The sequence below is a fragment of the Nelusetta ayraudi genome, unplaced genomic scaffold (assembly GCF_046127955.1).
Source record: "Nelusetta ayraudi isolate G7.1 ecotype Tasmania unplaced genomic scaffold, CSIRO-AGI_Nayr_v1 ptg000015l, whole genome shotgun sequence".
NCBI lineage: Eukaryota > Metazoa > Chordata > Actinopteri > Tetraodontiformes > Monacanthidae > Nelusetta > Nelusetta ayraudi.
In genome coordinates this window covers 2,019,187-2,046,131 of record NW_027466065.1, presented here as the reverse complement: position 1 = coordinate 2,046,131, position 26,945 = coordinate 2,019,187, and the positions used below count along the sequence as shown (strand labels likewise).

The following is a 26,945-nucleotide window of genomic DNA, read 5'->3' as shown; positions in this document are numbered from 1 at the left end:
CCGGGGTGCTGAGATCAGGCACGCCGAGTGTTCGCAGCCAACGCTGCAGCTCCGATCGCATCTCGTTCATATCACCTGAAGATGCACTATCGGCTCCTACCAGTGGGGGGCGGTGGATACAAAAGGATGGGAGGAATGATGCTGCCTTTGGGGGCATCGTAAATATCCAGCGCAGGTCTGACGGCAGCCGGGGGTTGGGGGAGTAGTTTCATTGTCCGAAAAGAAAAAAAAAGGGGGCAATATATTATTTATTTAATTCTATTATGACTTCATGGCGGTCAGAATTCCACACGTTTATTAAGAGAGCGTGTCGCCTTTTATCGACATGCTTTAATTAGACTCCCACGTTAAGTAATCAATGAACGCCAAACACACAAGGATCAAGCGAGCACAAAACGGTATTTCATGTTTAAGTTGACTGCTGAAATGTAACCTGAAGCGGTCAGCTGCATTCCATCAACACGGACATTGTCTGTTTTTTTTCTGTTTTCTCATTCACAAAACAAAAGCCAACAACTTGACCAGGGGATGGGATTTCTGAATTGCAGGTGGACAATTCTACCACAATAAAATGCTGTTTAAATGAGTTCAAATAAACCGGTTGGGTGCCAGTTTATAATTTTCCACATGAAAGGAAAGATCTCTATTAACCTATTCCCAACATTTGGAAGCCTGATTGGAATAATAGCAACAGTATAATATGTATATCTGATATAGAAGTAGTAGTAGTAGTAGTAGTAGTAGAAGACAGTGGTCAAACAATACTTTTTATGTATATAAATTATCTGTTGATACTGAGCGGAGATGCTGCTAAGTGATGTTTTACATTTTCAATTAATTTGTTCTTTTAATGTTGCTGTTATGCCATGAATAAAAACATGTGCCCGACAAATCGTTTGGGTCCAAAATTTTGCCTTTTCTGTGTTTATTCCATTTAAGAGGTTTTGATTGGACATACGAGACCAGAAGTTTCCTCTGTGGTGTCACTGGTGTTTTTTTTCCCTGAATCTTTTGAATGCAACACCAGGATCTGTGGCTGCAACTCCGGAGAGATTAGCAACGCACTGTTGCTTTTATCTGGCGATGGTTTTGGAGTCATTTAAACTGTAATACCCAGGGCTGTTTATGTTATTTACCGATATTATTTCACACACGAACTCGAGGCTTTTCTAAAACTGTCGGTGGGAGGAAATGACATGTCATCGGCTCAACTTAATGCTGAAATTCTTGAACTCGGCTGCGGTGCCGCTGTGCTGACGGAGTCGGAGTGAACGGCCAACTGGAAGTTTATACTGTTTCCTCGATAACAAAGGGGGGGCGTTTTTTCCTCATATGTGTTGATATTTCGACGCCACCGTACGCTTAAAGGCTACTTCAAAGACTTAAAATGCAAGGCGTGCTCCTCCGCGGTGCGTGCACTTTAACAGGTAGGCACCGTTTAAAGTTGGATCCAGCGGCGAAGCTAAGTTTGCTAGCCACCGTTAGCCGCTAGCTAACTGGCCGAGATGCTAAACCCCCGCGGCGGCGGCGGCAGCAGCAGCAGCAGCAGCAGCTCTGGCTCTGGCTATTTACTGGAATGACCACCCCATCGGTTGCACTACTATCTTTTTTGTTTTTGTTTACTCCAACGGGCTGTTTAAGTTTTCGTTGCTTTGCTCGTGTGCTTCAGCGTGAGTCTTTTGGAACTTAAAGTAGGGGAGAATTCACGAAATCCAGGCAAATACTGACAGATGTCACGTTGTGTGCTAAAGTTGAAGTTCGCTGCCCGTATTCTCTCCTCCTCTGTCACGTTCATTAACCAGTGTCAGACAGTTTATATTTATTCCAAATGTGATTCAGATGTTTTATTTGAACTTTTCAAACCAAACCTCCCCCCCCCCCTTTACGTCTCTATCAGGACATGGAGCCCGGAGAAGGAGCGCGTGAGTCCCAGTGATTAAACTCAAACCTCCAGGGACGTTTGCTTCAACTAACCGCCTCCAAAGTCACTCGAACCCGCTAAATGTAAAGAAGGGTCCGAAAGGAGCCACCATGGACATCTTCCCGCGACCCAACGCCGAAATCCAGAGGAGAAACCCCCAGCACGACTTCGAGCTCATTCAGAGGGTTGGAAGTGGCACATATGGAGACGTGTACAAGGTAAAGTCAGTTCGGCTTCTTACAGCCTGACAACAAGCGGGCTTCCGTCGCAGGTTTGGGGGGGGGGGTTCGCTCCGATTCACACGAAATCGTGTCTTGACAGCATCTCCCGAGAAAAGCCACATTTGCTGCAATGCGCGTCACATCACAGCAGTTGCTTCATGTTGAGAGATGGGACTGATGTGTGTGAATACGTCCTTTTTGTGAGGCTGCTTTAGTAGCAAGACTTGACTGGGGTTGCAGTGACTAGTTTATCCATTTGGATATTACATTCGTATCTTTTTGGATTCTGGCACCAATGACCTGGTAGATATAAAATGTGGCCGAGGGATTAGATTAGATTAGATTAGAAGCTTTATTGTCATTTCAACACATGTAAACAAAAAACAAAAAACAAAAAAATACATGAGGTGGAACAAAAATACACACTATCGTCCCGGTGCAGCCAAGTGTAAAAAAAACAACAACGAATAAATAACTAATTATCCAAATAGACTGTGCAAATATAGCTTAAGAGTAATATAAATGAATAATTTCCAGTATAGCATATAAAAAAAATAGCACAACACCAGCACAACAAATAACATCACAAAATGAGGTAGTGTGCAAAGTGCACACTACCTCATGCACTGTTTAAATGAAACATGCAAAGATGAATGTGAAGCTAAATGAGCAAGTTAATCAACAGTTTCCGCTCCGCGACTCCCGCTTTGTTGTTTTGTTTGTGACATTTCAATGCAGCTCATAGCTTCTTTTTTGTCCTGGTTCTCTCAGCTGTGTTACAGTAAACGGAGGCAATTTCCTGAACTCGTTTGGCTGTTCAGGCTCAGCGAGCGATGGGCATACTTGTGCATTTCATTCACATTGCTTTTAAACGAACAAAAAAAGTAACGTCAAGTGACCGAATGGAGTAGCTTGGCGTCATTTGGAACCACCTCCGGTTTTAAATAGTAGTTAGATAACCTAGTCGAAACTGGGTGATAGTGCAGCCTTTGAATCCCCTGTGGGCCGTACTATTTGCACACGTGGAAATAATCGTCTGTCAACAGACCTGTTAAAAAAATTATACACAACCATTCCAGCGACTCAAAACATTATACTCCATGGAATAAATCAGTACAAATGATTTCATTATGTACACAGGCGTATTTATTCTCAATGGCCAAATGCTGCGAGTCCTATTCTCAATGAGATGCGAGGGTAAATGGAACCGTGCACAGAAGCTTGTTGACCTAAACAACATCCCTCATCCAGATGAATCCCAGGTGGCTGCAGTGAGAGGTGTTTGGCCCGAGACTCCTCTTGTTTATCCATGTGTCGCAGATAAACAGACGGCCTATCGGATCTGGGCGTGCTGCCGTGGTCTCTCTTCCACACAAAGCTGCCGCGCGGCCGCCCGGCAGCCCCCCTCCTTCCACAACCCCCACCCCTCAGACAGGCCACCGGTGGAATGCTGCGCCTGGTATTCTCCCACAGCTTTGCAGGGCTGCAGCGGCACTGTAATGTGATCGGGCCCCTGTCTAAACACGCGTTTCACCATGGGTGTGTTCAGGGCCGCACTGACAGCGGAAACGCCCCGAACTGGGGGAAAGTCCTCCCCCGGCCTGCTGAGCCCGGCTGAATTTTAAGAGGCACATTTTTATTTTTCAGGTTTATGATTACGTGTAGAATTTTTATCAATAAGAGGCGATCACGTTGCTGTTGATAATGATGCATTTTCGACATCGGAAGACGGTGTCATGACGTCCCATTTTTAAGTCTCTGCCACCGAGCGATAGATGCAACAAACCACCTTGATTGTGTGTGAAGGGGCCACGCAGAAGGACCTGCCAAAGACGTGTCACGCAAGTGGACCGCCGATTCAAGTTCCGCTTTCGCGCCACTTCAGTGTCGGAAGATGTGTGACGGCGAAGGAAGCAGCGGTGCAGCACACTTCGAAAAGCCGCTTGTGGTGGAGCCAAACTCTCTCGTCCTTTAAATGTGGCTAAGAGAAAACGTTCTCAGTTTCTGTGCGCCGAGCGCTTTGCACTCTGGCCGGACAAGTTGCGCCTCCGAATATGAAGTCAGATCAGTAGGGCTTTTGAAGCTGTGTCACCGCCGCTTGTGACACATTTCACACTGCCTGTGCAGAGCTTCCCTTTTCTCGGTTAAGTGTGCAGGTGGGCAGCCCGTCTCTTCAGGAAATGAAAGATTGGTCGGGTTGGTAGGACTGCAGTGTAATTGCAGAAGAGTTCTGAAATGGACAAATTTCCCACAGTGTGTGTGTGTGTGTGTATGTGTTGGGGGATGGGGGGGAGGTGGTGCTTTGCAGTTCCACTGCTTGGCTCCCACGGATTAGAGAGCATCCCGTCTTGACCTGAATTTGCAAGTGGGAGCCGCACGCTAAAAGGGAGAAATTCTGCAAGCTGAGGATGACTCCAGTGTGTCTTCTGTCCGTCCCCTGCGACGCAGACGCAGATGTTCTGCACTGTTGCACAGACGAAAGCGAGAGAACTTCACAGAGGAACGCGATTACGTAACGGCAAGAATGACTGAGTGACAACAAGTCATAGCCATCAGGAAGGGTTCAAGGCCGACTGCCGCAGTCGTCTGGCTGCTTCTTAATGCTGAACCCTTGTCGGGAGGCTTTTCAACAGATTGTTTGTGACTTTTAATTACAACCCTGTTTCACGGTAGACTCAACTGTAAGACGTCATACGTTGCTTGGTACTGATTTATTTTAGTTTAAGTTGCTCATCGTAGCCCTTCAAATCCTTGTAAAGCTCAAAAATGTCAAGCGGTCGGCCATCAAGAAGCCAGTACACACTCATTAAGTTTGACTCGTGCACTATTTCAGTTGTTTTCTGTGGAAAAATTTACAAAATGTGACAAATACAAACGTTTCACAACTATTTCCTAACCCCATTCACACAGTGACGTGCAGTTTGAGCCGAAGTTGTGTCATCAAAGTCGTGATGGTGATGCAAATTGTCGATGAATTCATTAATCGTTAGTTGATTGACCTTATCGATCGATTCATGATTAATTGATAAGCAGCAATTTCTTCTGAGAGCCTACATTTCACAATGGAAAATGTGTTAGGAAGACATTATTTAACCCTTGAATAATGCTGAGGGCCCAATGTGACCAATTTTTACACTAGAGAACAGTAAAAACACCCTAAACCTTTATCCTCTGGCTTTAAGTTGACTTCTAATGGGTCACATTTCAACTCTTTTTTTCTTTTCTTTTTTTTTAAATAAGTTGTTTAAAAGTAACATGTTCAAGGTACATTATGACCATCACGGTATCTACAGGTGAATTGCTCTTTACTGCCACTACACGGTTCTAATGATATTAACTACCCGTGTAAAAAAAAATGTTCAATTAATTGCAACTAATTTAATTTCATTGATTAAATTCTTAATCCACTTTATTGTTAACATCTCTAGTTCCCGCACAGCTGCAAACAGTGTGTGTATTCACCATTGAGCGTCTGCTGCAGTCTGACCCCCCTGATTTCTGCTTCACTTCCAGGCTCGAAACATTGAGACTGGAGCTCTCGCCGCTGTGAAGATCATAAAGTTGGAACCAGGTGAGATCGATCTGCTTCTCACGTTACGCTTAAAATGGCGTTGTGTGGGTTTTTTGTCTTGGCTAAAAATACACATATGTCACCGACGCATAATTTGCAACGCATCGTATTTAGAGCGGGGTGGGGGGGGTGGGGAGGGGTGGGGTTAATTAAAAACGAAACCGCACGAGAGTGACTTGCGGCTGTCGTGAGACCACCGCCGACGCAGACAGGATGGACGGCGCCGCTGCTCCTGGCTTCGGCTTTGGGCTCTGCGCCGGCGGTGACCTAGTGACAGAGTTGCTGCGATCCAGATTAGTGGGATTACGGCAAAAGGGATTTACACCAGCGGCGGGCAGACAGAGAGCGGCTGATCCGGCAGTCAGCGAAGGAGAGAGAAAAAGATTCTCCGCTGTCACTTTGGCTCTTCACTCACACCGCAGTTGAGCGGCGACTAGCAGGATGTGGGTCCGCTCGTGTATTTACATGCGACGTCACTCGCTCCACGCCGCACGCACGCACGCACGCACACACACACACGCAGGTGTCATCTTGCCGAGTGCTTTGAGGAGAGCGTGCGTGTCGCGTCTCAACGGTCCAAACAAATTCTGCTGGAATATAGAAGGGGATTAGAGAGAGAGAGAAGCACACAAGAAGGGGGTTTGTTTCTGTTCTTTATAAGAAAAGGCAAAAGAAGAGCAGGGAGGCTGTTTTGAAGTTTAGCATTTAATGAATTACAATCCAGAGCAGACTTTCCATCAAGCGAATGGATCAATAACACTGCAAAGATTGCAGCAGAAATGTTTTTTGCCTGGTTGAGAAGCACCGCAAAACACCTCATTTTTGATCTGTTCGTCCAATCCTCTGCACGCTGCGTGTCCCTGTGGGCTGTGCCATGCAGCGAAGCCCCTCAGACAGGCGACAAATTGCTCTCCACTCCTGCTTTGACGCACCAGTAATCATCTTAGAATGCCATTTTTAGCTGTTCTGCACATATTTGGTGTACCTTATTTGTTGCTAGCTACTTTTAGACTATCGGGGATTAACCCGCGCGCGAGGTCGTCTTTAAGCAGCGCTTTCTTCTCTTAACGCCTCCGTTGGCTCGCGCCGGCCAGCCAAGTCACTCCTCTTGAGTGCTCGAGGTAAACAGCTCTGGGTGGACCGTCGTCTCAAACAGGTCTGACAGGAGCAGCGAGAGATGCAGAGAGAGAGACGGATAAAGATGGTGGGTGGCGGTGGGAGGGAGGTAGGGAGGGAGGGACGGAGGCGTGGCCAGGAGCTCTGTTTGCTGGAGCAGATTCATACGATCTCAGTCTGAGACTAGAGTAGCAGTCCAACCACCTGTGACCAAAATTCAATGCGCTACTTCCTTTTGTAACACTTTAACTAGCACATGCTCTTCACGTTTCTCACTTGGTCACCAGTGATTGTCCTGGATTCTCTTCTTCTCCGCTCGGTGAAGCTGCCCTGCAGGAACATGAACCTCGTTACGTGCGCTAAAATTTGCTTGAAGGTCCCACAATGTACCTACTTTTCCGTGCTGTGAAAGCCCCGTGCGATTGATTGGGCATGAATTCCGTTTTCCTCGCCCTAAAAAGAGAACTCAAAGGGACAGAACATCCACTCCAGCGGGACAAAACCCCTGTTATTGACGTCCAAATTGAGAGCCGACGCGATGCGAGCGAGGCTGCGTCACCGTCCAGGGGTCGGAGGGAAGCGCTCAGTCGCTCTGGGAGGAAGTGGCTTCACTCTGAGGCTCCCTGGCGTTGCCAAGTCCTGATCGCTGCCCCCCGCGTGTCTTTGTTGTTTGTGTGTATTTGCGTCTGACTGGGCTCAGGGTCGTGTCACTCGCTCAAAATGTCCCTTTGTCTTTTCCTCCGAGTCAGCAGTGAAGTTTGTGCTTTGGTTTTGTTTCCTTTATATTCTCGTTCCTTTTTTACGTGTTCAAAATAAATCAATAAATCAAATTGAATCAAGTTTGACAGACGCAGACGCTGCCGCTACAGATGCAGCTGGAAAGATAGATAGATAGAATTGAATCTAATAGAACGCCTTTGTTTACCCCACATTGGGGAAAATTTACATAATTACAGCAACATATAGTGCAAAGAAAACAAAAAATATTAAAAAGAAACGAAATTAAATATTTAAAACTAACTAAAGATTTACATCTTATTGACAGCTTGGATTTTTTTTATTTTTTTTTACAAATTATATACATAACATTGAAATAGAAATAAGTGTTTTATTGCACCAAATGTAAGTGGTTGAGAAAATGTTACTCGATCTGCACCCAAAAGAAGGTTCTGCTCAGAAGACTGCTGACGCGTTGACGCTCCGTGGCCGACTGAAGGCGTTAAGGCATCCGAAGCAAATACAAATGGACGTGATCAACTTGTAATGACACACCAGTTGAGCCAATCACTGACAGACGGCAACAGCCAGTAAAACAAGTTTCACGTAACTCCCACATTCCAGAAGTCGTCGCAGGAATCGAAAGCCGATGGTGTTGCATGCGTTCGCTCCTCTGCTGTCACCGAACGGTGTAATTACGAGCTGGCCGCAGTCGGAGTTCCACTGAGTGCCACCATGTCCCGGCATTAAAAGCCCCACCACAAAACATGCACCGCTGCGCGTTAAGTGCAGGTTGAAACGTCTTTGTGCCGTCTGGACACAGCTGCTTGCTGTGGTGGAAGTGGCTGTTTGTTGAAACAGCTGTTTTTTTTTTTGTTTGTTTGTTTTTTTTAACATTTTGACATTATACTTTGCAATTAACAAATACTGTAGGTTTCGCCAAATCATTTTACAGGTTTTTAATAAAAACTATTTGTTTGATTTACTCAATTTACGGTAATTTAAAAATAGTGAGGTTTATACAGGCAGCCAAAAGAATGCATACACACATCAGGAACAGAAAAATTGCATGAATATTTCAATACAAAAATTATTCATACGTCACAAGATTAATACAAGTTACAAGTTTGGCCTCTACAAGTATCGAAATGCGTTCAGACTGCAGGCGAATCTGATTCAAATCCGAATCTTGCTCAAATCCGTCCACACTGTTTTTAGCAAGTGTCCAAATGGGGTGTGGCTCTGTTCAGACGGGGCCACATTCTTGACCCATCTGACAGGGTGCTGGAGCAACGACGTCGGAGCGGAGGCGTCGTCCAGTGTAGTGTGACGTCGTATAATTGCGACAGCGGCACTTGTTGTGATGCATGGCCTGGTGCTTGGCTTGAATGGAGCTACTGTATCTCCCCACAGACTGATGAACCAATGAGTTTCCTCCTCTGTCCAGGGACTGCAGTTTTCTACTGCCTCTGCCTGCTCCATTGCGTTACAGCACCTCCAATGGCGCGGCTCTCGTCAATGCCACACCTGAGACCAGAAAGTTGTGGGTTTGATCCTCCCTGCTTGGCACTCAGTATCACTGGTTGGACTCAGGAATCACTGGGTTGAATGCAGAGGACAAATTTCTCATCCTGCGGGATGTCACAACCAGTAAGGCTTTGACGTTAAACCCAAGAGTTGTGTGAAGTCTAAGCTCATGCTAATGCATTCCAGGACAGCGTCTCTGCAGGATTCACACACATTATTTTTTGCGCGTGTGTGTGTGTGTTTTCCTGCTGCTCCGATGTGTTTTAGTGATCTACTTAACTCCAAGAAGTCCTACGTGAGTGCCTGTAGCACCTGAGTCCGTTCCCTCCGCTGTTGTGGTTGTTGGCTGCTATTTGATCCGCCGCGCTCCTGCACCGTACAAACATTTCTCCACATCGGCTCCCTGTCTCACGCAGACACGCAGGAAAGATTCTCACACTTATTTTTGCATTCATCTGCCTTCTATTTTTTTCAAGAATCCAATCATTACACAACGTGCAAATCCACTATCATAGGAGTGGTCATTCTAGTGCTGAGCTCTTGCGTAAGTGTTGTCAGCGAGTCATCAAAAAAAAACAACTTAAACTTAATGTTTTATTTCTTTCTCACTTTCTTCGGCGCACATCCAACGTCGACAGAGTCGAACCAAAAAGTGCTAACTGCTTGTCCATGTGTGCGCGTTTTCTCCCTCTGTTCCCAGGCGATGACTTTTCCATCATTCAGCAGGAAATCTTCATGGTGAAGGAATGCACGCACCCGAACATCGTGGCTTACTTTGGGAGCTACCTCAGGTGGGAGCCCCGTCGTCGCTTTTTGCACTCTGTCGCCTTTCCTCCGAGACCTCTGACATTTGAGTGGAACTGAATGGACACGTGTGATTACTGAGTCACACCTGCGTGCGTGTGAAAGTGTGAGTCAAGGCTTGAACTGGGCCGACTGGTGCCTGCGACGGCCAGTCACCGCTCCTTTCGCTGTTCTGTTGTGCGGCAGCGCCGGCACGGTGTGGCTGATATCTGACAGGAAGGAGGGTTCGTCCGCCCACTGGGCCTTCCAGCTTCCAGCAGGTTTAACTGGAATGAAGGCCTCTGATGTCTTTTTTTTCTCTCTCTCTCGCTCTTTTTACGCGGCTGAAACTTCAGAGGGACGCAGGTCTTAACCGCAGCGCTCTCGTTTTCGCCGCACCAAGCACAAAGAGGTTACTGTGAAATGTTTATGAGCCGCACAGTGTGCTTTGTTTGCTCCTGTTGTTTTTAAGAAAACTCATTTAGGAGCACAAAAGTTTTTGCTTGGTTTCATCCTGCTTTCCTGGCGACAGAACATCTGTTGTTTGGAAACCTGGTTCAGAATTCACTCTCGTGCTCGCCAAAATCCATTGCAGCGTTTTTCCTCTTCTATTTTTTTAAGCTTCTTGTCCATAGCTCGGCAAGAAAAAAGTCTATGTATTTGATTGTTGTTGTTGTTTTTGTTTTCAAGTACAGCTTACAGCTTTCTTTTTTTTTTTTTTTTTTCAAAAATTGTTATCTTATTTGTTGGGTTTCGAGTCTGCCCAACTAAACACCAGCGCATATTTTCCATCCTAACAATTATGCTGTGGTCTCGGCAGTCGCGAGAAGCTGTGGATCTGTATGGAGTACTGCGGTGGCGGATCTCTGCAGGACATATATCACGGTAAGATTACAGCTTTGTAATGTTTTTGCTTCATTCTCGATCGTGACCCTGCCCGAGCTGAGCAAAAATGGACTTGTTGTGCAGTGACGGGCCCCCTGTCGGAGCTGCAGATCGCGTATGTCAGCAGAGAGACCTTGCAGGTAATTTCTCACCGGAATCGTTCACTAACGAGGAAACTTTGGCTTTAATTTGTGTGAGTGATAGAGAATGTTGGTGTTTTTGCAGGGTTTGGGGTATCTGCACACCAAGGGAAAGATGCACCGGGACATTAAGGTGAGTTTGCTTGAGCTCGGTTCTAATTTGCTACTCTTAGCTGTGCTTCATACTTTGGTGTCTGTCATTTCTGGCACATTTGGGACGTGTTCTTCTCACCTCGGCGAGGTTGCAAAGAACGGCTAGAGGCAATAAACAACAACTGCAGCTCAGCCGCACACATGCAGGCCCGGAGCCTCGGGGGGGGTCACAGCTCGGCCCCATTATCTCTGCTGGGCTCGACACAGCGAGCGCTTCCTGTTTCCTCTGCTCTCGCTGCAGGATGCCACCAGAGGCCCTGCGACTGAAATTGTCAAAAGAGCTGATGGTGTCGCATCTTAGCCGGGATGTCGAATCAGAAGCAAACCCGCTGGAAACGCGCCAGATCTTTTCTTAGAGGTTTTTCCAAAAGCACATCTGGCGTTTTGTGTTTTGTTGCAAACTAGTCCAGCGGCTCGTCAGCTCCACAGTCAGCAGAGCTGCTTACCAGAAGTGACGTGATCGGAGGTTGGGGGGGGGGGGTACACTAAGTGCCGCCTTCAAATTAATCCTAATACAAATACTTTGTTTGACCAAGACTGTCCTGTTGAAAATGGATAGGATTCCTGTCCATGTCCAAGTTAGACAGATGTTTGTTTTTCTTCTTCCAGGGTGCAAACATACTTCTCACAGACAAAGGGGACATCAAGTTGGGTAAGTTGCCTTCATTCTTTTCAGAGGTCAAGTTGCTCATTGCCGGTAAATGGTGGTGACTTAATCATGCAGCCCTGTCAAAACTGACTTGCAGCTGACTTTGGAGTCGCAGCCAAAATAACAGCCACCATCGCGAAAAGGAAGTCCTTCATCGGAACGCCTTATTGGTGAGTCACTCATCTGGTAGATGTTTGTTTGATTTTGATAAGAGATATAAGATCGGACAGAACAGTCGCCGTGTCAATAAGCTTCTAATGATGGAAAAGAAACGGAATGGAAATAAAGCTGCTTGCATTTAAAACATCCAGCCTGAGCCTCCTGGAGTTGATGGGACACGTTTTGTTTTTTTTACCGCTCAACTTTGCTCATTTCAGCCTCAGTCGACGTGCGGTTGCGTTTTCTGCTCTTCATAAATAGCGTTGAGGCTCCATATTAGAAACATGGTCTCACATTTGCCTTTCTTTTTTTTTTCTTCTGTTTTTTTTCCCACAGGATGGCTCCAGAAGTGGCGGCGGTGGAGAAGAACGGCGGTTACAACCAGCTGTGCGACATCTGGGCCGTCGGCATCACCTCCATCGAGCTGGCCGAGCTGCAGCCGCCCATGTTCGACCTGCACCCCATGCGGTGAGCTCCGCTCCCGCCGTTCCTCCACTCTCTCATCGCTTGATTTCACCACTGCGCCCCCCACCACTGCGCCCCCCCCCAACCACCCACCCACCCACCCGCCGCCTTCACCCGCGTTATTAAACCACCCCCGCCCCTCCCGTTGCCGTCCTAAGCCAATAGATTTGTGTTTCTGTTCCACTCAGGGCTTTGTTCCTGATGTCCAAGAGCAGCTTCCAGCCTCCCAAGCTGAAAGACAAAAACAAATGGTCGGTGTGCCGCTCCGAGATTCACACTTTGGTTCTCATGGAGCGATTCTGCCATTTGTGGCCTTTCAAACGAGCCCGTCTTGTTCTCGCAGGTCGCCCACCTTCCATAACTTTGTCAAGTTGTCTCTCACCAAGAACCCGAAGAAGAGGCCGACTGCAGAAAAACTGCTCTCCGTAAGGGAATCTATCGCTTGCTCATCCATTGTTTTTGTTTGGGGGTCGGGGGGTAAGCAATGTTACGTCTACCGTCTTGAAACTTTTGGTGTCATGTCTCGCTCAGCATCCGTACGTAGCGCAGGGCGGCTTGACGTGGCGGCTCGCCGTCGACCTCCTGGACAAGATGAACAATCCCGACAACCACCAGCATTACACCGAGGTGGACGACGACGACCTGGAGGTAACGGCCGCGCTTCAGTCAGCGAACAAAATGTGACTTGGCCTCATGAAAGCGCGACGAAGCGTTTAGAAGTAAAAGATTGTTGATTTATTGCAATAGAGTTCGACGGCACCACGTCATGAAAACTCAGCACTGTTTGCCGGGTGACCGGCTTGAAATTGGGGAGCAGTCAACGTCTGTTTGTATGTCCACATGACCTCGGTCCACATGACCATTTCAAGTAGATTCAACATCACATCTGTGTGTCAGCCAATGAGGTGGTACCAGTGCTTTTTTTTTTTTTTTTTTTGAAAGCCCATTGTGCGTCTCTTCCCCTTGGCCTGACAGCAGTAGCACTGTGTTGGCCCCCATGAATGAAAACTCCCCCCCTGAAGGCCATTGACTGCAGGCAATAGAGAGCTGGATGCAAACAAGCAGCATTGGGGCTGCGTAGTAATGAGGGCGACGCTGCGAAAAAGAAGCTCTGAAAAAAAAAAAAAAGTGGGTCCCTGCACTCCGCTTCCAAAATTTCCAATTTCCCAAGCCGGCGATTATCTGGTGGGTGAATGTCGTGCTTGTTCCAGATCACCGGAGGGCGCCGCTGATAGCGACCGTTGTGTGTGTGTTTTTGAAGCTGCTTCGATTTGTTCTTGAAACTGAAAAAAACAAACAAACAATCCTGAAATCTCCTCCTTCCCTCTTTTGCCGCAGCCGCTCTCTGACGTCAGACACACCATCCGCTCCACCAACAAGCACGCCAGAGCTGAGCGGACGCGCTCGGAGATCGACTGTAAGTCGGTGGAAACACTGAGACCCCCCCCCGCCCCCCCCCAAACACACACACACACACACACACACACACACACACACACACACACACACACACACACACAACTGTGAGTTCGTCCTGATGTCCAAACCAGGGTGGATGTTCAGTATTTTTTTCATCCTGGTTTTGCCGCCGCTTGTCTGAGGGTCGTCACTGCTGACGCACAGGTTGTGTCTTTGCCACAGACACCACTTGTGCAATGCAAAGGTTTTAAAAAGAGAGAGAGAGAGAGAGTATATTTTTTCATTCATTGAGTCAGTTCAGCAGAGGATCCAGCTGTGCAGGTGAATATTCTGCACTTTTTTTGCTCTGTGACCCTTCAGGGAAGTCGTCGTCGCCGTGGTCGTCGTCACTGTTTCTAGATGAAGTTGAGTGTTGTGTGGTCGTGACCGTGTCTTGTGTCAAGTGCTCGTGCGGACACTCCTGTGTTAGCTCCGCCCCCCCCCTTCCCCCTCCCCCGGCGGTAAGGTAGCCAGGCGTCTGCGTCTGGATGTCCTGTGTCTTTTCGTCCTGCCCGATTCGCCTCCTGTTCAGCATCACACACACACACACACACACACACACACACACACAGACACGCACTCTCACTCACTCACTCACGTCTTGACTTCCCCCCCACCCCCCCTCCCGCCACGCAAAGCAAACAATGGGACGCACCGTGGAAGGCCGAGCTCGAGTCCCGGCTTGTCCGAGGGCCGCAGGGGGGACGCAGGTCAGTGACGGCCGCGTGTGTTTGCTCCCTCGCTTCGTGCAATAACGTCCCGGCTCACAAGGTGGCGCCGTGTCTAATCAGAGAGCCTCCCGCATGGTGTGACTTACTGACATGGCGTGTGGTTGAATTATTATTTTTTTATTAAGACATCCTGATATACTTGGTTCCTTTAAGACTGAAAGCATTGTTGTTGGGTTTTTTTTACCTCCACTGATACTAACGAGGAAGTGAGTCAAAGTCGTGTTCGTTTGTTTTTTTTTTATGCCTTTTCCTCATTGTCACCTGTGTGTTAAGTATTACCTCACCCCGACGTTAACCCACCTCAAGCAGAGAGCAGCCAACGTCGGCCTGCAGGGTGACTCGCTCGATTTCCGATGGCCTCGGCGATCCAAGAGCAGCATCGCATCGAGTTTTCACTCCCGCCGGCGCCCCCTAGGGGATCAGCTGTTTGAAAGAATGTGACCTCAAACCTAAACCAAAAGAGGATTCCTGGTGATTTACTTGCAGTTCCTGACTCTCAAATGTTTCCCCCGAATGAGGGGAGATACTGGAGAGAGGGAGGCTAGATCTGGTTCCTGTCAGGTGTAATCTGTGTTTGTCCACGTCAGTGATACGCCGCCGTCCAAACACTCACAAAACAGCGGAATGAAACCAACAAAGAGCTCTGTTTGGTTTTTGCAGGTCCAACTGCAGGGAGTTTATCTGCTCTTGTTTCAGTCTCACTTGTGATTTATTTCATTTTGCTTTTATTTTTTTTGTTAGCCTAGGACTGTTTTTGTGATGCCCCCGGTCACCAAAGCCTGACGACGACTTCAAGTCTTGGGCACTGATGCCCTCTAGTGCCAAAGGTGCATGCAAGATGGAGGGCTGCAAAAAAACCAAAAACTTAACAATGACTCTGTTTCCTTCTACAGTTGACAAGCTTCAGTTTGAGCCGCCGCTCAGGAAAGAAACCGAAGCTCACTCTGAAATGGTGATGTGCACTTTTTCGTAGGCACTCTTTTGCACCTGCTGCCTTTTTTTGGAACTCATCTTCTCATTCTGACTGTCTTGCTTTATTTTCTGCAGGATGTGAGCAAAGACAACGACTTCCCTTCACCCTGGGGTTCGTTTGCAGAAGGTGGAATAACAAGCAGGTACCATCTCCCTCTCACTCTCTGTCCTGTCTGTGCAAAGCGGATGATTGCCAGTTGATGGTGTCGGAGGTATCATTAAGCAGACGGCACCGTAACCTAATGCCTACTGTTGACACTGAGTGTGAGCACCGCTCTCCTTCTTCTTCTTCATCTTCTTCACCTTTTTATTTTTTTCGCCCCTGACCCTGCCGTGTCTCTCACGTTAACCTGCATGACTCGCCCTGCTGTCAGGCACTTTGAAGCGCCGCTACGTCTCGTCTCCGTTTCACTGTTGTTCTCTTTCCACTTCTCTCTGTTTGGCTGCTTCCTGTCTCTGTCTCTCTCTCTCTCCCTCCCTCCGCCTCTCTTATCCAAGGAGCCTGCTCAAAAGCGTGGAAGATGAATTGTTCCAACGGTAACACTAACACTGTGTGTGTGTGTGTGTGTGTGTGTGTGTGTGTGTGTGTGTGTGTGTGTGTGTGTGTGTGTGTGTGTGTGTGTGTGTGTGTGTGTGTGTGTGTGTGTGTGTGTGTGTTGTAGCAGCACCCAGAGCCGCTCATCCCTCCCTTGTGCCTGATCCCCGCCTCACCCTGCACTCCTTCCATTCACAACGCGTGGCATGATCATAGTGTTGCGTCCGAGCCTCCCGACACTAGTGGGAGTCTGATTGCTTGCACGGAAGCCGTTTTTGTGAATTCGCACCAAGTCTGCAACAAAGATGCAGCGTTTCTAGTTTATTTCTCGGCAGCAAGTTATCCGGTGTGAGTTACAATTCCGATGTAACTTATTAACTTGTCACTTTAATGAACATACGTTCATAGACATATCAATATAAAAATCTATGTCCGAGATAAAAGAACCAACGAGAAGCAATAGCAAGAAAAGACAGAATGAACTTAATGGACTGTACACACAAATATGAATATGCACACAGGAACATAGTTCGGTGGACGTCTTCATTTCTATTTCTACTGCACAATGCTGATACTCCAGACATGAAATTAGCAGTACGCCATTTCAAGGTCATGCAGGCGTTTGCCCGTTAAAGTTATTCGTGAAGATTAGGAAAGACTGCATCTTGTAAAAAAAAAATCCTCAATTTTTCCTTTTGCCATGTGAGTCGGTTTTTCCAGTGAAGTCAGATGACAATTCTGTAATCCATTGACCAGAGGTGGCTCCCCGGGTCTCCTTCCGTTTTAAGGCAATCACACGTTTAGCTCGTCACAGGCAGAAATTAATTAGTTTACGTTCCTCTGGAGGGCCTATGTGGAGGGCTTCTGTTTTCTCTAAAAGAAGAGCTTGTTAGATACAATTTGCCAAGTATTAGCCTCTGTTTGCAAGGAGGGATTGCTCACAGACTCTGACTGCGCTGTCTGTCCTCTGCAGGGGCCACGTCGCTCACCTGGAAGACGCCTTTGAAGACGTGGAGCTGTGAGTGACATCGCCGCCTTTCAGTCTCGTCGCCCTCGGTCGTCTCTCCCTCCGAAAAACTCTAAAACCTTTTTTTTTCCCTTTCAGCTCGACCCTCAAGCCAGGGGTTCCCCCACCGCTGCCCCCGAAGCCTCGACTCAACAGCTCGTCGGAGGAGCTCGGCCTCAACGACGACAGGTCGCTGACTGTCAGGAGGTTCCCCAACTCGGAGAACGGGCCGAGCCAGGCGGTCCGCAGGCAGAGCACCCCCGATCACGGCAACAAGGGCGAGAACCAGCCGCCGGACTTCCTCTCTGTCAGCGTCAGCAGCCCCGGCCTGCTGTCGCACTCCTCCGACCCAGGTGAGCTCGCCACACACACACACACACACACACACACACACACACCGGCTCCTCGCTCGCACCTCCGTCTCGCTGCCAAAGCGTTCGTGTAAACAAAAAACGGCCCGTTTGTTTCATTCCTGCAAGCTCTCTGTAAACCCGAATGTCAAGGTAAGGAAACGCGACGAGACGGGGGGGGCGGGGCGGGTGCGCGACCTCTCACTGTTCCTGCACAGCCAGTTTCAGCGCTCTTGTCTGACACAGATAACGACTCGGACGACACTGTGAACGGAGGCAGCCCCAAGCCGTCGGCCATCCGCCAGCACCGGAAGGAGAAGAAAGAATTCCCGGTGAGTCACCCGAACAACAAGTGCTTCGGTCAGAACGTTCGCCGGAATCAGCCGAGACACCCCTCGGCTTTTTGCCGCCGGCGGGCGTGGGGCTGGAGAATCGCGGGCTTGTGGTCAGGAGAGGCTATATTTCACATTTTTGGAGCTCACCCCCCCGCCCCCTCCCCTCCCGAAAATAGCTGGCTCACTTTAGCATCAAACCTCAAATATGTTGTTTTTCCCTTCCGTCGGATCCAAGCGCGAACATTTGTGGGGGGAAACTTGCGTCTTCGCCCGCTGGGCAGTTGTCACCATCATCGCCATAAACTTAATGTTACGGCTGGAGCTAAACTCTCTCTCTGTCTTTCTTTCTTGTAATTGCTTTGTAGTTTATTTTTTGTATTTTTTTTTTTGTGTTGCAACAGCGTAGTTTCCTCATTTTGGTATCAATAAAGTACATTAAAAAATATTGTGAGATTGTGTGATCCCCTAAATTTGTATCACAATAAAAAACACCTCAACTTTGAAAAACCTCTCAAATTTCTATGTCACAAAAGTGTCATGGAAACCCTTTTTTTTCTTACTCACTTGTCAGCGGACGTGACGTATGGTGGTCACGTGACCAGTTCACTTCAATTGAAAATGGCGCGTTATGTTTGGATGAGACGGAATGTTTTTCACAAGTAATGAAAGAGAAAAATCCAACAACCATTCTTCAAAGGTAATTCTCAGAAGATCTCATGGGACGAGATTTTCTGAGAATTGCGGCTTATGCACTCGACACCGTTCAATGGAAACACCTGCAAGTCGCAATTGCGCTTTGTCGAAATTTTAGAAAAATTGCTTTTATTTTTGGAAAAACTGTAATGCCTTTGTGTGCCGCAATATTGAGCGTTTTGTCTCTTGCTTGCAGAGGCCGGCGATCAACGGCCTGCCTCCGACTCCCAAAGTCCTGGTGAGTGAAACTTTGTGAATGTACTCTGTAGTCATCGGAGGTCCGCCGAGGTTTTCTCCGCTGGGCTCCAGCCTGTTAGAACCCAGCTGACACCAAGTAGCCTCGCGTCCTGACTCCTCACTGCTTGTCCTTCCAGATGGGAGCCTGCTTCTCCAAAGTGTTTGACGGCTGCCCGCTGAAGATCAACTGCGCCACGTCGTGGATTCACCCAGACACCAAAGGTCGGGCTTTGATTCGATCGCAGTCGCGCCGCACGAACGCTCAGGAATGGTTCTCTTTCTTTAACGCCAGAATTCCTCTCTTAGATCAGTACCTGATATTTGGGACCGAGGACGGCATCTATACGCTGAATCTCAACGAGCTGCACGAAGCCACGATGGAGCAGGTAAACGTCAGGCGCGAGACGTGTAGCTCCTAGCGCCCACCGGCCGTATTCACGCACCTGCCACTCTCCCTGAAGGCCAAATAACTTCAGATGCAGGGTTCTGTTTTCAACCATCAGGGTTGTGCGCCATTCGGATGAAAAACAAATAACAATAAAAAATTTTCAAGAAGCCAAATTAACCTTTGTGGCCCGTCGGGGCCAGCATGGCCTTATCTGCTACATACTTCGAAAAGTACATTTTCCTGTAAATATGAAAACAAAAATGTTCTCCATAGTCTTTTCTTTTCATGTCGTCGTAATATCGTCATATCCACTTGCGTTGCATTGCTGTGGTTTACGGTAGAGTTCTTATCCTGTCATATTTCAGACAGTTTGTGTCATGAAATCTGCCTGAGACCAGCAGAATCGACATAGCAGCCTCCTGTTTCACTGCAAGTGAACAGACCACCGTCGGTTTCGATAGCTAATCAGATGTGGAATATGCAATGCCGTGGCCAGCTAGCTGGCTTTACGCTGAACTTCACACGTACGCGTCCTGTGATTGGATGAGCCCTGAGAGCGCGTAAGACTCAGCGCGGAGATCTGTTTGCCACTGCGACAGCTAAAGGAGAACCTAAAGATTTAGTTGCAGAATCATCTGCAGTTTTAAATCTAACTACCATGGCGCATTGGTGCAGCAGCTGATTACTAATAGCTACTAAATAGCTCAATACTTTTGTTATCGTCTCATTGCCGTCTTATACAAAACGGTGACAATGCCGTTTGTTGGAAAGATTTGGACAAGAGATTAAGCTTAAGATGTTGAAGAATCTTTTAAAATTGCTCTTTATCGGTACGTTTTGACAGCATCAGTGGCCTAGTTTCCTACTCTTGAGTGGGGTTCAAATGCTCCAGAAACCAAGTGTTGCACAACTTGGTCCCCTTTTTGAAGGTGATGCAATGTGTAAGCGTGATTCTGTGTGGATTCTGGATCCGTGGTGTCGCTGGTGGCCTCAGCATGAAACGCACAGGCCGTCGCCACAAATTATTAAACCATCTATCTCCAAGCCATTGAATCCTTTTTGCACCATTTAAATGCAGTTTGGCGTGAACTGATGCGTGGCTGCTCATCGTCTCATCTCATTGTCGTCGTCTCCCTCTCCCTGCAGCTGTTCCCGAGGAAGTGCACGTGGCTCTACGTCATCAACAACAACCTGATGTCCTTGTCAGGTGAGTGGCGTGTCAGCCGCTGCCTCCTCCTTCCACTTGGCCACTGTCGTAACCTGCTGCTGCTTTTTTTTTTTTTTTTTTCTATTCACTTCTTTTTTTTTCTGTGCCTGTTTTTGTCTGGCGGTCTCTGAGGTCACTGCAGTCGCTGCGTCTCTGCCGCCAAAATTAAAAGATTCTATCTACATGTAAAAATAACAGCGACAGTTGTCGCAAGCTGTGGTGTCTTCGACCGAAGAGCCACTCAGATATTTTCGGTCCCCGAGGGGACAAAATGTGAACCGGATGAAGGCGCAGCTCAGGGGTGTGCAAACTTTTTGACTTGCAAATGGATGGAGTGTTTTGGTGACCCACATATAGGAGGGAAAAATATATCACGGGATTTGTAGAAAGCATGAGCTTTAATGTCAGTTGAAAATGAACAAAATACGTCTTTGAAGCCCCACTGCATTTAGCTCTTTATTGAAATGACTGAGAAAGTTCAGTGAAATACAGCAATTTTATGATTTACTTACTATTAATATTACTTTCATAATTACTTTAAGTTCGGCGGGCCGGATTGAATAAACGGAACGGGCCGCATATGGCCCCCGGGCCATAGTTTGGCCATGCCTGGGTGTCAAAAGTTGAGGACGGGACTGCAGGCTTTTCTCCCCAGCCAGTTGTTGTTTTGTTTTTTTTGTTGTTTTTTTGCCCTTGGATAAACTCAACCTCTCCTTCTCTTCTCCTCCCTTCGACTCTCTCCATCCTCCTCTCGCCTGGCTTGATTTGATATTCTACTAACCGGCTTCATCAGAAGGTAATCATGCCTCACATCATCGCCACACTTCTGTTTGTTTTGTTTCTTTACCGCCGCGGCACATCTAACCTCCCGTCGTGTTTGAAACAAAAAAGCAAAACCAAACCCCAGCTTCATGAGAGCGACAGATGCAGAGATTCTGTTTTAAAAAAGAGAGGAAAAAAAAATAGAATGAAGGTTCCCATTTGCGCACATTGAGTAAAAAAGTCTCGTTTTAATTGCCGCCGTCGCTGATCGCCGTGTTGTGGCTGCAGGGAAAACCTTCCAGCTGTATTCACACAACCTCATCGGCCTGTTCGAGCAGCTGAGGAAGCCCGGCCTGGCCGCCCAGTTCCAGACGCACCGCTTCCCTGACAGAATCCTGCCCAGGTCTGTGTGTCTATGTGTGTGTCTGTGTGTGTGTGGCGTCATCGGCCTTCGTACAGACTCGACTCACGGCTGCTCTCTGTGTTCCTCTGTTTGCTCTCCTCAGGAGGTTTGCCTTGACGACTAAGATCCCCGACACAAAGGGCTGCCACAAGTGCTGCATCGGTGAGAGGCCTCCACCCCACCACACACACGCACACGCACACACACGCAAACCACTCTCTCTGTTTACTCGCCCTTCCGTCATGTTCTGTCAGTAGGAACATCTCGGGGCCCTGCAGGTAAACTAGGTCAAGCTCAAAGACAACAAGGCTGCTTTTCTATGGCGTATATTGGGCAACATTCACTTTCGCAATGTTTCTAAAAAAAAACTTAAAAAAACACGTGTGCATGTAACCCGTCGATAACTGAACCTCTGTCCTCTCTCCTGGCGGCGGACAGTGAGGAACCCCTACACGGGCCACAAGTACCTGTGCGGAGCGCTGCAGTCTGGCATCGTGCTGCTGCAGTGGTATGAGCCCATGCAGAGGTTCATGCTCATCAAGGTCAGTTCCCGGGCCGTCCGAGTAAACACTTCCCTCAAGTACGAGGGGAAGCGGGAGGGCTGAAAAAACAAACGGCATTTCAGATGGTTTGGACTCAAATGAAGCAACGGGTAAAATGTTGCGCCGGACTGGACGGGGAACTTTATTTAAAGGGGGACAGAGTTTAACCTTTGTACAGTTTGTGTTATGTACAGTATGAATCTGCATGTTGATTTTAAAGGCAATACTGGGTCGTTCAGAATTCAACCTGGCGGACACCACTGCCGGAATCCAGCATTGCGCAGGTGGAGGTCGTTGACTCTGGCTCCTCTTCCCGTTGCAGCACTTTGACTTCCCGCTGCCCAGCCCCCTCAAGGTGTTTGAGATGCTGGTGGTGCCGGAGCAGGAGTACCCCCTGGTGTGCGTGGCCATCAGCCAGGGCTCGGAGCCCAGCCAGGTGGCGCGCTTCGAGACCATCAACCTCAACTCCTGCTCCTCCTGGTTCACCGAGATGGGAGCGCGTAAGTGTCTGGCGGTGGAAGCCAGTTTGGGATGAGATTCCGTCAGCCGCGAGTCAAGTCCACGCTAGTCATTGCCAGTTGTGTTGTCACGCGGACGTGGGAGGTGACTGTCGTTGTCGTCTTGCTGCAGGGAATCAGCAGGTTGATGCGATTCACGTCACCCAGCTGGAGAGAGACACGGTGTTGGTGTGTTTGGACCGTGAGTAGCAGCATTTCACCTGCATTCTGTTGGTTTGTCAAAATGAGCTTTTTGTTCAGCCGATGCAATTTTACTATATATTGTTTTCTCTCTCTCTCTCTCTCTCTCTCTCTCTCTCTCTCCCCCTCTGCAGAAAATTTGAAGATTGTCAATCTGCAGGGCAAACTGAAGTCCAACAAGAAGCTGGCGTCGGAGCTCAGTTTTGACTTCTGCATTGAATCCGTTGGTGAGTTTGAGGACAGTTTTAGAGTAGATTCAGGCTTTATTGTCATTGCACATGACACAAACAAAATGCAGTTAGCATCCACCAGAGCGATTAGCAGTGAATTAAATACAAATGTACAGTATATACACATTATATAAAATATATAAATATAGCAAATAGATAAGTAATATATACTGCCATTAGTATCCACATTATATGACAGATTTAAAATATACAGATCGAATTCCTCTGCAGTATTTTATGTCCGCGTGCAACAGTTGTGATTCTGTGACTTTTAAACGTGACAAACATCGGAAAACCATTGTCTTTTTTTTCTCCCAACTTTTCATCAACTTGCCGTTTCCTCCCGCCCAGTGTGCCTTCAGGACAGCGTCCTGGCCTTCTGGAAGCACGGCATGCAGGGAAAGAGCTTCAAGTCCAACGAGGTAAAAACAACAGAAATCACGTTGGCGCTACGTCCGAGCGCGTATTGGTTCGTTGTCGTATCGGCTGACAAACTTGCACACACACACACACACACACACACACACACACACACACACACACACTCTGCAGGTGATCCCAGGATTAGACCTCGGCTGACGCCTGACAGGACGTCCTCGCGTCGCATCGCGGTAATGAATTTGTCCGGCGGCGCCGTCATCAGCAGGCCAAATGTTTTGAGCGATGGCAGCGAGGCGAAGCGTCGCCTTTTTATGAAAGCCTCCACCCGGACAATAGCGAGGCTGCGGTGACGCCCCGGACCCCCCCAGCCCACCCCACCCCACACACACACATTTTAAAACGCCGGCCGCCATGCAAAATTCATGCTCCGTCATAATCGAGACCCGTCACGCGACGCAGAGCGCCGCTAAATAATTCAGCCCCCTCTCTCTCGTTATGACTGCTTTTAATAGCGGCGGCATTGAAAGGGGGCGGGGCCGCTGACCCATGCCGGTCTCGGCGGGTCGATCACCCGAGACCTTGTTCTCTTTTAGCGGCCGACAGATCGGATCTCACCCCGGGCCCGAGGACTTACACCCAACAGGTGTCGCACAATGGCCGTCTCGCATCTGTCGACAAGTTTTACACGCGTGTCAACATGTGATGGAGTGTTTTTGTCAGGGGGGAGGGGGGAGTGAAGAGGGGAGGGAGGAGGGAGGGTGATGAGCGAGTGTCGGGCTACATCAGCGCAGCTCCAGGCTCGTCCCCGGGAACACGGAGCGGCTGGGGATTAAACCCAGCCGCCTCCAGACAGACAGACTGTTGCTGAAGACACAATAAGCGGCCCCAGTGTCAACAGGCTCCCCACACAGAACCACCGCTTGATTGACGGCTCCTGAAAGGCCACGCTGTACGTGCTCTCAGCGCTCACGTTTCGTCTCAGCCTCGCGCTGTCGGTTATTTCTATGGTGGAAACCCTCTGGAGAGCGTATTTAGCCCTCTGTTTACCGCCTCCCGCTAAAACAGCAAAGTGGTAGTTCGCTGTTTTCTTCTCAGTCGCACAGACACACACTGTTTGCAGCTTTTCTGTTCCTCTGGCACTCACTCTGTGCGGGAACTAGGGATGTTAACAATTAATCGATTATGGATTCATTGTCGATTAAGAACAGAGTCATTCCCACGCACCTGTTCTCATGAGTGGAAATATTATGAAGGCTTTTTCTCAATCAGGACTCTCAGTGTTTGACGTCCGACTCGGTGTGTGTGTGTGTGTGTGTGTGTGTGTGTGTGTGTGTGTGTGTGTGTGTGTGTGTGTGTGTGTGTGTGTGTGTGTGTGTGTGTGTGTGTGTGTGTGTGTGTGTGTGTTCCCAGGTGACCCAGGAGATCTGCGATCCTAGCCGCGTCTTCCGCCTCCTTGGATCCGACAGGTTGGTGCTTCTATTTTCAGCCTTTTTTACTGAACTCTCTGAGCCTGATGAGCTGCGGGGAAGCTGACCAGCTCCCTGCCGTCCATTAGTATGTCCGTCCCTCCGTCAGTGTCAATCTGCCGTCGCCCAGCCAGTGTGATTACAGCTGCTCTCCCCCAGGTGTTGTCACCTGGAAACCGGGAGGGCGGCCCGCTGGCCTGCTGAGTCTCCCGCTGCCTCTGGTCGCCCTCTGTGATTTCAGCTGATCTGTCGCTCCCTCTGATCATCACCCTTCCCCCTTCTGCCCTCCTCACCAAACACACTCACAGACCCAAGACAGAAACTTAAAAAGATAAAAGATAAACAAACGATCTGGTCATTTGTGCACAAGTTAGGGATTCACTTTCTCCCTGCTCCTGTCCTGCCACTCTTCCCGCCATGATTTATTGACCTCCACCCACTCACTACCAACCGGGTGTTTCTGTGTATTACTGCGCACTGCTGTAATTTCATCTGACGCTCCAGCCACAGCTTGCCTGCACAAGAAGACGCACGCTTGATCATCGACTGTCCAAATGACACGTTTGACACCATCCTTTTTCCGGGAAAGGGTAGCGTGGTGGGAATGGACCCTTTGTGATGTCACAGAGGGCACAAGGGGACATGACCACACCACTCTTACCAGGTGTTGGCTCTGCCCTCTCTATGTATATGTGTGTGTGTGTACACACACGATTCAACATTGAGCTATCTCCTGTGTTGTCCTCGATGTTTGCTTGTTTGTTTGGAGTCCCTGATGGCGACAGTTTCATTTGGTTTCGTCCTCTGCAGGGTGGTGGTGCTGGAGAGCCGACCCACCGACAACCCCACAGCCCTGAGCAACCTCTACATCCTGGCAGGTCACGAGAACAGTTACTGAGCCTCGCACGCATATCAGTGTGGAAGAGGCGCCCTCAATGCCTCGGGTTTGGGAGAGAGCCGAGACCGTTACTGATGACGGGATCGACGGGTCAGAAATGTAGAAAAAAAAAAGAAAAGAAAAAGTGAGTGACTCGTCAAGTAGCCTTAACACCAGCATCACACTTTGCCCCGTGTGTGATCGATCGACAGTCAGCGAAACTGGTCAAATCTCAAGCTGTCACTCAAATGTTTTTTTATTTCTGACTTTTCTGTACTGTGGACTGAGTTACAACCGAGTTACTCAAGGTGTTACCACAGAAGTGCCATTAAGCAACACAAGGTATTTGTGATTGTGTTAGCAAACAGTGGGAGATTATTGTTATTATCTGTAATGTGTCGCTCATCATCTCTGCTGGTGGGAAAAACTATGGCTTTTTGCAGAGTTTTTTTTTTTTTTTTTTTTTAATCATTATTGTTATTGTTGTTATTCCTACCATCCCTGTAGGTCAAAATTAATCAGTCTAAACAGAAACCCCAAAGCATTGTGGGATATTTAAGCAATATTTATTAACTCCCTCGTTAAGGACAGGGTGGGTTTGATTCACAGACCCTGGCAGGCAGTGACGGCGAGGTCATGCTGTGTGAGGATTAACTACCTAGTAAACAGTTTTGTTGTTTTTCTCCAACGCTTTGGGTCATTTTAACGCTCTGTAATATAGTCACCTCTCCCGCTCTGCTGCGTTAGAAAGTGGATATAATGTACATTTTTTTTGTCCTTTAATCTCCTCTTTTATAGACCTTTTACTTCTCATTATTTGCACCATGTAAGCACTTTTGTAAATTTTTTGTATTTAAAATAAATAAAATGACAAAATGAGGGACTCTGCTAGGTTTTCTTAACATCTTTGCATTCCCTTGGCAAAATGTTTAATGTATGCTGTTTTTTGTAATTAAAAAAAAGCTGTAACATAAGACTGGTTTGTTGTTTTTATTTCATAGTTGTTTTGAAAGAGTTGTTTCCCCCACCTCATCAGAGTCTCAGGTGAGCGCAGAGATGAGGATTACTTTCCATCATTTGTCTATTTAGTGTGCCAGTCGGGTGACTTCCAACCCCTGCACTAATTGGTCTCAGTGCAACAGGATGACTCGTTTGGTTGCCACTCGTGTGCACAGTGATGTGAGGCAGCTGTGGTATTCATTGCATCAGTAGTTTTAAAGTGAGATTTATCCTGGCGACGCATTAACCTAAATCCAGAAAATTGATCAGTTGTCTGTCATTTACAAATAACCTGTCTGCAGCATGAACGTCATCCTCAGCTTTGATTCCTACACGGTCAATTGTATAGTAATGAAAATACATCAATT

General features: G+C 48.0%; 1 protein-coding gene across 3 annotated transcripts; it reads left to right on the top strand.

Moving 5' to 3' along the window:
• Window positions 1-1,012: 1,012 nt before the first annotated feature.
• Window positions 1,013-26,552, top strand: map4k5 (mitogen-activated protein kinase kinase kinase kinase 5). 3 transcript variants are annotated; one of them, XM_076023369.1, is made up of 33 exons: window positions 1,013-1,427; window positions 1,898-2,139; window positions 5,656-5,713; window positions 9,774-9,864; window positions 10,677-10,741; window positions 10,826-10,881; window positions 10,967-11,014; window positions 11,644-11,686; window positions 11,781-11,853; window positions 12,179-12,310; window positions 12,496-12,558; window positions 12,651-12,732; window positions 12,839-12,955; window positions 13,646-13,724; window positions 14,404-14,475; window positions 15,390-15,448; window positions 15,544-15,611; window positions 16,977-17,021; window positions 17,109-17,362; window positions 17,606-17,691; window positions 18,584-18,625; window positions 18,762-18,846; window positions 18,931-19,010; window positions 20,159-20,219; window positions 21,270-21,384; window positions 21,488-21,546; window positions 21,823-21,926; window positions 22,249-22,426; window positions 22,557-22,625; window positions 22,759-22,851; window positions 23,206-23,276; window positions 24,646-24,701; window positions 25,512-26,552. In XM_076023369.1, the coding sequence occupies exons 2-33, from the start codon at window positions 2,032-2,034 to the stop codon at window positions 25,597-25,599; spliced, it is 2,700 nt and encodes an 899-aa protein (XP_075879484.1). In that variant the 5' UTR covers window positions 1,013-1,427; window positions 1,898-2,031; the 3' UTR covers window positions 25,600-26,552. The 3 variants fall into 3 exon arrangements, with proteins under 3 accessions (XP_075879484.1, XP_075879486.1, XP_075879485.1); XM_076023370.1 differs by lacking the exon at window positions 1,013-1,427 and adding an exon at window positions 1,510-1,670; XM_076023371.1 differs by lacking the exon at window positions 14,404-14,475 and having other exon boundaries at window positions 1,014-1,427.
• Window positions 26,553-26,945: the final 393 nt, after the last annotated feature.

Bases quoted from the DNA above. Each gene is read 5' to 3' on its own strand.
- map4k5 (XM_076023369.1), top strand. From the start codon at position 2,032: ATGGACATCTTCCCGCGACCCAACGCCGAAATCCAGAGGAGAAACCCC. The intron at 17,363-17,605 runs GTGAGCTCGCCA...TGTCTGACACAG, and splicing joins GTCGCACTCCTCCGACCCAG to ATAACGACTCGGACGACACT. The intron at 22,852-23,205 runs GTGAGTTTGAGG...CCTCCCGCCCAG, and splicing joins CTTCTGCATTGAATCCGTTG to TGTGCCTTCAGGACAGCGTC.